Source organism: Lycium barbarum, chromosome 12 (genome assembly GCF_019175385.1).
Source record: "Lycium barbarum isolate Lr01 chromosome 12, ASM1917538v2, whole genome shotgun sequence".
Lineage (NCBI taxonomy): Eukaryota > Viridiplantae > Streptophyta > Magnoliopsida > Solanales > Solanaceae > Lycium > Lycium barbarum.
In genome coordinates, this window is record NC_083348.1 from 82190427 (window position 1) to 82201002 (window position 10576).

Genomic DNA, 10576 nt, shown 5'->3' on the forward strand with positions numbered 1-10576 from the left:
ATGGGGCTGCCGTCTGGCACCCTTCCGGCGAGTGCAATAGTTCAAAAGGAAGCCTCAACTAAGGCGATCCCATCGACACACGATTATACAGGATCGTATGCGAAAACCCTCACTGAAGCTCTGGGTTCATCTGCAGCTCCTAAATGCATTGAACCCGAATCGATCAAAGGAAGAAGAACTTCACACAATGGCAAACCAACTTTGATTTTCAAAGCAACTGATTTCTATGGAGTGATGGCAAGTCATTGTCGAAGGACAATTGTAGGAGGATTTCTCAAAAGTCAGCCCCAAATTCATTCTATTAGGTCAAAGTTTTCTGAGAAATTTCCAATGAAAGGAACTCCAAAAATAGGTGTGTTTGACAATTTCAATATCTTTCTAAACTTCACAAATGATGAAGATTACAATTTTATTCTTTATAAAAGATTGATTGAAGTTGATGGGTATCAAATTTGGCTACAAAAATGGACACCGAATTTTAAGCCGGAGGAAGACTTACCCACAGTTCCGGTATGAATTCTTCTTCCAGGACTACCTTTTCATCTTCATAATTGGCATTATGTTAAACAAATTGTCAATGAAGTGGGTACTCCACTAGAAATAGATGTGGCTACTAGAAGTATGACTAGACCTAGTATGGCAAAAGTAAGGGTTTAATTGGATCTTCTCAAACCTTTAGTTAAAATGTTTGGATCGGAATTGAGGATGATAATGTTCCTTTAAAAGGCTTTGAGCAGAAAATTGAGTTTGAAAATATCCCAAAATACTGCAAGCATTGCAGGAAGTTGGGACATAATTTAATTGAATGTAGGGTGGTTGAAAAGAAAAAACAAAAGGAACTAAAGGAAGAAGAGGAAAAAACAGCAGCACACAAAAATGAAGCTTCAAGAAAGGAACAGAATGTTAAGAAATTTGAGCAGAATAAGAAAAAGAATCCTTTGGAGCAAAATTGGAAATTCAATGAAAACCAACAAAATGAAAGAGGTAGAGAGGAACAGATAAATAATGGTAAGTTTTTCAGGAGATTTAGGGGGGAAAGTGAGCCCCCTAAAACTGTTTTCAAGCCTACAGGAGCTATTTTTGGAGTCAACAAACCAATGCCTGAAAATGAGACACAAAGAAAAGAAAATGTCAATAATGTGAACCAGGGAAAAGATAAATCAGAGAAAAAAAGCAAAGGGGAACATGAGGTGAGTAAGGATAATATAGAGGAGATAGGGGACATGAGTGTATCCGAGATGAAAGATACCAACGCTGATGGGACTGATCACAACTTCAAAACCCCTGAAGGAAGTAAAACAGTCCAGGAAGGAAGTAAACCTTCACAGAACACAGTCATGATAAATGATCCAAATGAATTGGAGATAGTGTTATATGAGGAGGGATGGGAACATGCTGGTAGCAAAAAGAAAAGATCATCCGGCAAAAGATCAAAAAAAGAAAAACAAGCAAAGACTAATCATGTAACCAAAGAGGTAGAGCAAACTATCACACAAAACAACTTTGATGAATTATTGGAAGAGGGGATTAAAGACAAGGATGAGGAAGAATTACAAGAGGAAATCAATGAGGACAAACAAGAACCAAAACAAGATAATGATGATGAATGGGCTGAAGTTACATCAACAGAGGAAGAAAACACCTCAGATGAGTCTGAAGAAGAAGATGAGGATGAAAGTGAGGAAGATGAGAGTAAGGAAGAAGAGAAGTTAATAAAGGATCTCAAGAGTAAGAAAGAACAGTCTGGTTCAAAGAAAGTTACAGTTGAGAAAATGCCTCCAGGAGGTATGACAGGGAAAATGGAGGGTGAGCAAAACAAGAGGAATATTAGCGCAAAACATCAAAAGAAGGATCCCAAAAAAGCTTTCAAACAGAATATTAATGTTTAAGTTTCTTAGTTGGAACATTAGAGGGATGAACTCTCAGGCTGCAACTGAGAGGCTGAAATATATGATCAAAGAGTACAAAATTCCTTTAGTTGCTCTTCAGGAACCTTTCATAAAGGAATCAAAAATTGAAAGCTACAAATACAATCTTGGAATGCATGGGGCCTATGCTAATAATAGTAACAAAATCTGGATCTTTTGGGGTAATGATATTGATTGTTCCATTTATTGCTCAGAAGACCAAATGGTGGCTTGCAAAGTGGTTCTGAACTCTTCCCAACAGGTATTTATTTCAGTAGTATATGCTAAATCAAGAACAGCTGGTAGAGAGGACCTTTGGAGATATATGCGAGTAATTGCTTCTACAATCAATGAACCATGGGTTATCTGTGGAGATTTTAATAGTATTCTATCTACTGATGAGAAAATGGGAGGTTAGAACTCACAGTTTGAAAAAAAGCTTGCCATTCATGGAATGTTTGCAAGATTGTGGTTTAAAAGATAATGGATTCTCGGGGAATATTTTCACTTGGTCGAATGAAAGAAAGGGCGAAGAAGTGATATGGAAAAGATTAGATAGGATGATCAGCAATGAAAAATGGTCTGAGGCTTTTGCCATTTCGGATGTTATTCACTTACCAAGAGTTAACTCAGATCACTGTCCACTTTTAATAACTGGCAAGAATTCTAGTCAATCATATGTGAAGTACTTCAGATTCCTAAATTTCTGGACTGAAATAGAAGGATACCAAGAGATTGTAAAAGACCACTGGTTTTCCTAGACAAGTGGTAACATATTTTGGGAAGTTCAACAGAAACTTAAAAATACTAGCAGAGCCTTAGGAGATTGGTCCAAGAATAAAGTAGGCAACATCTTTGATAAAATACAGGAGCTTGAAGAAGGAGAAATGAAGGCTGAAGAGAAATACATGGAGAGTATGGAACAAGAGGATAGAATAAGCATGAACAAAGCTAAGGAAGAACTGATATTACAACATAAACATGTGGATAGCTTTTGGAGGCAAAAAGCAAATCTGAAATGGAATTTAGAAAGAGATGAAAACACTAAATTTTTTCATTCTGTGGTGAAGGGCAGAAGGAAGTATCTTCATATCAATAGAATCTGTGATAATGGAGTATGTATTGAAAGGGAAGAGGAGATTGGCAATGCTGCAGTTCAGTTTTATCAGAATCGTTTTTCACAGCAGGACAACTATATTGACCTTGATATCCTTAAATATGTTCCTATTGGCATTAATTCTGTTGATAATGAATTTTTATCAAAAACCCCTCTGAAGAGGAGGTTAAAAATGTTGTTTTGACATTAATCCAAACAGCCCAGCTGGCCCTGATGGATTCAGTGGTCTTTTCTTTCAAAAATCGTGGGACATTGTAGGAACTGACATTATTAAATTGTTTAGAGCTATTTTTAATGGAAAACAAATCCCAAGATATTTTACTAATACTTGTCTGATATTACTGCCTAAGATTGATGCTCCTCAAACCTTTTCCGACTTTAGGCCTATCAGTCTTAGCAATGTCACTCAAAAAATTATTTCAAAAGTTTTTTCTGAAAGGCTTTCTACAATTATTCCAAAGATTATCTCCTCAAATCAAAGTGGTTTTATTAAAGGAAGGGCAATTGGTGAAAATGTCCTGTTAGCACAGGAAATTATTCATGACATGAAGCGACAGAATAAGGGGGGTAATGTTGCGTTTAAAATTGATATGAATAAGGCTTATGACAGACTCTCCTGGTATTTTTTGTGCGCTGTCATGAGGAAAATGGGATTTGATGAAAAAGTGATTTTCATTATTTGGAATATGCTTGCTAACAATTGGTATAGTGAGGTTGTTAATGGGAAGAGGCATGGTTTTTTCAAGTCTCAAAGGGGGGTGAAACAAGGCGACCCTATTTCACCTGCTTTATTTATAATTGCTGCAGAATCTTTATCTTGCATGTTAAATGAACTGTATAATAATCCAAGGTTCAGAGGCTTCATTATGCAAGCAACTGGACCTAAAATCAATCACTTAGCTTATGCTGATGACTTGATAATTTTTTGTGCAGGAAAAACTAAGACTTTGAATCTAATTATGAAGGTTCTTGAGGATTATTCCACTAATTCTGGACAGAAGATCAATGGAGATAAAAGCTATTTTATAATGGATAAGAAGACTTCTAACAAGAGGAGCAGAATTGTGAAGAATATTCTTCAAGTTCAAAGGCAAGAGTTTCCAATTACCTACTTAGGATGCCCTTTATTTCAAGGAAGGAAGCTTATTCAATATTTTGCTGATATGGCAACCAAGATTATCAAGAAGATAAATTCTTGGAATTATGGCAGATTATCAACAGGAGGGAAATTTTTTTTGATTAAACATGTGCTTTCAGCTATGCCTGTGCATCTTCTAGCCATTTGCAAACCTCCTAAAACTATTTTCAAACAAATGGAGCAAATTTTTGCTAACTTTTTATGGGGCAACAATGAAGGCAAGAATAAGTATCACTGGGCTAAATGGTTCAGTTTATGTATGCCTACTTTAGAAGGTGGTATTGGTATAAGGTCCCTGCAGGATATTTCAGAATCTTTCTCTGCCAAGTTGTGGTGGCAATTCAGAACGAAGGAGTCATTGTGGGCAGAATTTTTTAAGGCCAAATATGCTAGAAGAATTCATCCTGTGGCTAGGAAATGAAGTTACTCACAATCTCATAATTGGAGAAGGATGATGGAGATTAAAAAGAAAATTGATCATCTTATATTATGGAGAATCAATAAAGGAAATGCAAGTTTTTGGTGGGATAACTGGTCTGGTTTAGGGGACCTAGCCCAGTTTGGTGATGCTAATACTTCGGTAAGAGGCACTGTGGCTGAATATATTGTAGATGGAACCTGGAACGTGGAAAAGCTCAAGAGAAAGCTGCCTGAGCATATTGTACACCAAATCAGAGGAGTTACTATTAACTCTCCCAGTCTAAAGGACAATCCTATTTGGACAGTTACAACAGATGGGAGATTTAATTGTAAATCTGCCTGGAATACTGTGAGAAGGGCTCAGAATCCCTCTTTGATCAATAAAATGATGTGGCACAAAAAATCTCCATTCAAGGTTTCTTTTTTCCTATGGAAAGTTTTTAAAAATAAAGTTGTTGTTGACTTGAATTTAAGGAGATTCAATGTGCATCTCCCTTCTATGTGTGCTTGTTGTATTAGTCATAATCAAGAAGATGTGGAACATTTATTTTTTAAAAGCAATATTAGTCAACAAGTATGGAGTCACTTCAAAACAATGGTTTGGGATTTTTCAGAATTCAAACAGCTTAAGGCACCAGGTCCGTAACTGGTGGCTTACTAAAGGCAAGACTCCTATCCAAAGTATGGTCCTTCAAGTACTACCTGGGATTATCATCTGGCAGATATGGATTAGCAGGTGCAAAGCAAGGTTTGAGGATAAAAAGATGTCTTTTCAAAAGATCAAGCTTGGAATATATCAATAGCTTGTGATGGTAACTCATAAACAATTCCAAAATGTGGATCCTTACATAAATTGGATGCAATTCATTAAGATCATAGAACAGGCCAAAACATGTATCAAATCCTTCCCTGTTAAGTGGTCTTTTCCTGCTGATGGTTGCGTGAAATTAAACACGGATGGGTGCTCAAAAGGAAATCCAGGTAATAGTGGAGGTGGAGGTGTAATAAGGAATAACAGAGGCTTTCTGATTGCTGCATATGGAATAAATTTTGGAATTACTACCAACAATGTGGCAGAGGCTTTAGCTATGAAAATTGGAATTGATTGGTGCACACAAAATGGATATAAATGCTTAGATATAGAAAGTGACGCAAAGCTGTTAGTAGATTGGATAATGGATGAATACAACCTCCCATGGAACATCATAGACACTATTTTGGATATCAAAAAACTCCTGGAACAGGCTGATAGATGGAGCATAGCTCATTGTTATAGGGAAGGCAACAGAGTGGCTAACAGTTTATCTAACTGGGGATTAAACTTCAACTCGATCACTTGGATAACTGAATTTCATAATCTTCCCAAAGAAGTGAAAGGAGAAATGAATATGGATAGAATGCAGATGCCAACTTTTCGGAATAATATTAGTTCAAACTGTTGTAATATAGATAGAAGGTTAGATAGGAATTATTCTTTTGATGTTCCTTAATGCCTTATGGATAGATGAAGAGGTTCCACTCTTCCTGTAACTTACTTTTGTAAGCTTATCAGAAATCCTACTATTCCCTTAGTATGGGAATGTCCATACAAGGTTGGTACAAGGAGGTTGATCTCCTTTGTTTTGTGCTTTGATGAAATCAATAAAGTAGCCACTCAGTTAGAGTGGTTGATTGATACAAAAAAAAAAAAAAAAAAAAGACCCTAGCCTTGAGGATAATGATAGAAAAACATCTGAAGTTTGAGATCTTTAGACAAAGTTTTTTTAATAAAATGGGAGAATTGAGGGCAAAATGCAAGTACTACCCCAAAGTTTGGGATCATTACACAAAGTTTTTTTATTTCATATATTTTCATTTTAATTTTAGGTAGTCTTTATGTTTAATTAATATGTATGTTTGTAATAACAACTAAAAGCTCCTATGCTCTACTTTATTTTTAGGTATGTGTATTAAGATGACAAAAATGGTGCAACCACTACTAAGTTAGTTTTTAGCTGTATATGTAATAGTTTAGAAACTTTGGGTAACTTGAGTACTACACTATCACTAATAGTGAAAATGTTTCTATGATGTATGTTCCACCTTAAACTATAAATAAAAGTTATTGTTCGAACAAAAAAAAAAGACATGTCTTTTTCAACATTTTAATGTTTTACTGATAAGTCTCATGGCTGCTAGTTATAAACCGAAAAGTCGAATCAAACCGAACCAAACAAACAATAACCAAACCGGTGGTTATTATTTATTTGGTTTGGTTACGATTTTAGACATTTAAAAACTAACTAAATTGGTTTGATTATGGTTTTAATCAATAACCGACTCAAATTGAACCATGAACACCCATAGTAACCAGTGTGTTGAAGATGCTCTCAAATGGAGTGAATTGTGTGAATTGCGTTGAGTAGCCTGCCAAGACACAATTGGGTTGGGCTGACCAACCCGTTTGACAGCTCCACTCGATGCAAATACCTGCGATGACCCACTATGAAGCAAACAAACGTTAATTCCAACTAAACTATTTTTTGTAATCTTACTCAGCAGATTAGGAGAAAACCCACCCAGAAAGAACCATGTGAAAGTTAACCTTAGTCTCGATAAAATGATAATGTTTTCTTCACACTTATATATATTTTCTTAAATATTGTACTATAAAAAAGTATTTCAAAAAAATCAAAAAAGTATTTTCGGACCTACTTTACTTTTAGACGATCTTAAAAATTATTTAAAATGTAACATCTTTTTTAAAACTTTTGGATTTTACATGTATATATTAAAACTCTCACTCTTACTTTAGTTGTATATTAAAACCAAATGCGACTACAAAATTGAAATGGAGAAAGTAATGCAAGCAAGAAAGTGAACCAAATAAAAGAATGGAGTTAGGTTGAGCATCAATTCGTTTAAAGCCAACAACTTAGATATAATGGCAAATTATAATAACAACAACAACAATAGTACTATAATAATAAGTAATAATATAATAATAGTAATAAATACATCATTCCTTCATTATAGCAAATCGTAGCGGGTAATATCACAGAAAATGACGCATCCCTTGCAAGTAGACATTTCTCCAATTTTACGTGATTGAGTAAAATATTTGGATATGAGACATATAACGTGCCACGTCTATATAATCGACGTTGTTATTTTCTATTTATAAGTATTCGAATGATCGATCGTGCACTTATTACATAAACCGGGACATGTCAAGTTGGCATAACCGATCCTGCATATGGGTAGGTTGGTTACTATAGATGGGTTTAAATTTAAAACAATAATAATTCAAACATTGTTTACAATATCAAATACTTTACAATATCCTACAAGATTTGCACATGACTGGGATTGAGTGTTCCAGGAAAGTCAAACTATAGATGTACCAAGTAATAGTTTTAATAATAAATCCAACGTACCATTACAAATCTTTCTTAAAAAATATATAGTAAGTGTGCATTGGTACTTTTTTTAAAACTAGTCTTAAATGTATATGTGTTGCACGTGTGCATTGTGTGAATCAATAAATAATTTATATAAAAAGAATATGTTGTTCATTAAAATAAATGCAATTGTCTAAAGGATGAAATGGATATTATTACACGGATGTAATAGTTGTATTCAATATTTACCGCAAACAATGCAAATTTAGCTAAATTAATTATATATTATTTGTAACTATAGATATTTTAGTATATGAGAGACAATATATTATGTTGTTGTATCTCACATAATATGTTTTTATAACGATTTTCTTAGCGTATGTTGCGTTCTCTTATTAGATGATAATTTTTAGTGGGATTATGTTCTTCGATGACATTATATAAAGCATACTATCAAACAATAACTAATATGGACTGTATCTGCCGCGGTATAGTTTTCATCTGGACATCTATGTTGCACTTTCAAGGGAATATCAATCTCAATTACAATAATTTGGTCACGAAAGAGTAGCCAAATCGACAAAAAGGATCATACACCAAGAATACTGTCTACAGTGGCGGAGCCAGGATTTTCGTCCACGGGGTTCAAAAATTCTAAAAGGTAAATACACGAAGAAGTCAGGGGTTTCAACATCTACTATATATACATAACAAAATAATTTTAACTTTGAAAATACACTGTAATTTTTCGCCGAGGATGAACCCCCTGGAGCCAATGTGGCTCCGCCCCTGACTGTCTACAAAAAGATTTCCATTACACATTCACATTAGATATTGTAATAAGAATTACAACTGACAACTTTTCAATAATATGCAATTGTCTATCAAGAATATACAATCATTTATCAATACTAATTTTTAAAACAAACTAAAAGAATAATTTTTTTTTAACCTTAAATCACACAAATTTATCTCCACAATCATCGACTCTATCATGATTTCATGTTTAAAAATGTGGAGTACGGACTTCTTTTGTAGGAGAGTTTATCTCCTTTCTTATCTAATTTTTTTTTTTAAAATCCAAGAAAATTAACGGAAGTAGCACTAATTTGTAAACAAATTTTAAATCTAAAGTGATTTTAATTGCTGAATATTCTTAAACCTGATGTTTCTCCTTTGTTGCCTGTAGCAGTTTTGTTAAAAGGGTTTTACTAGAGTGAATTTTTAACCTAAACAAAATAAGACACAACATAAGTAATTAATTGGTTCAAAAACCTCAAGTGAAGCCTAACTTAAATAAATAGAAGTTGTATTCAATATATAAACGATAATTATGGAAGTTTTTTGTGTTTTCCAAGAAAACAAATAGCACTTTTTTCATACTTATTCCCTTCTTAAATAATACAAACAAGACTATTAGATTACAAATAGAAATATTCAAATAAATAGCACCAAATAAATATTACCTTATGAGAAAAGTTCATGTGCTTTGATCTAAAACAGAGAAAATCATCTCATTATGTAATAGGACCAATTCCATTAATTTACTTCTTGTTAAGTTAACATTTAAAAAATAATAATTAATTATTTAAGAAATAACCGCTAAAATAGGATATTCGAAATAGCCGGCACTTTTTCCTATCTGTAACTTCCATTTATAAAACCTAAAATTAAGGGAAACAAAAGAAGAATATATGTAATTACCTAAAGATTTTTATGAACACTACAATAGAGTATGAAATTTTGTACCATCTTTTTACCAACAAGCAGAGTATCAAATACTACCTTATGAAAAAAGTTCATGTGCTTTGATCTAAAATAGAGAAATCATCTTATTATGTAATAAGACCAATTCCATTAATTTACTTCTTGTTAAGTTAACATTTGAAAAATAATAATTAATTATTTAAGAAATGCCCGCTTAGGATATTCAGAATGGCCAACAATTTTTCCTATCTGAACTTCGATATATAAAACTTAAAACTAAGGAAAACAAAAGAAGAATACACGTAATTACCTAAAGATTTTTATGAACACTACAACAGAGTATGACATTTTGTAACATCTTTTTACCAACAAGCATAGTATCGTTGGTTAATTTCAATAAATGGCAATAATTTAATTATATTGTTGTAATATCATATAACTTTCAACTACAAATTTTTTCTTTCTAATAAATATTTTAATTTATTTCTTATTCTACGATTAACAAAAAGTATTTTAAAATAAATTAATTGGAAATAACTTTTTTACCAACAACCATATGTTGTTGGCTAATTTTAATAAATGGCAATTACTTGATTAAATTATTGTTACACCATGAAACTTCTAACTACAGGTTTCTCTTTTTACAAAAAAAAATTAAATTCTTATAGTAGGGGTAATACATTAAATTTAGAATATAAACATAATTGGTTATAATATTTTTTTATTATTGGTAACCCGCTTAGTTTCTCAACAATTTGTGTGAGTTGTGACCTAACAGAACATTAACACAAAAAGTGGTCGAATTTTTTTGAAAAGTGGAAGAATTCTATAAAAAGGAATTGAATAAATGAATAATGAATACCGCATGAATCATAATACAAACTAATTCAAGAAAATTGCCTCCGCT

The 10576-nt window shown here is 33.1% G+C and overlaps 1 protein-coding gene across 1 annotated transcript; it reads left to right on the forward strand.

The window, feature by feature from the left end:
* LOC132624537 (uncharacterized) lies at positions 1 to 1889 on the forward strand. Its single transcript, XM_060339303.1, has 2 exons — positions 1 to 510; positions 738 to 1889. The coding sequence occupies exons 1-2, from the start codon at positions 1 to 3 to the stop codon at positions 1887 to 1889; spliced, it is 1662 nt and encodes a 553-aa protein (XP_060195286.1).
* The last annotated feature ends 8687 nt before the right edge of the window (positions 1890 to 10576 follow it).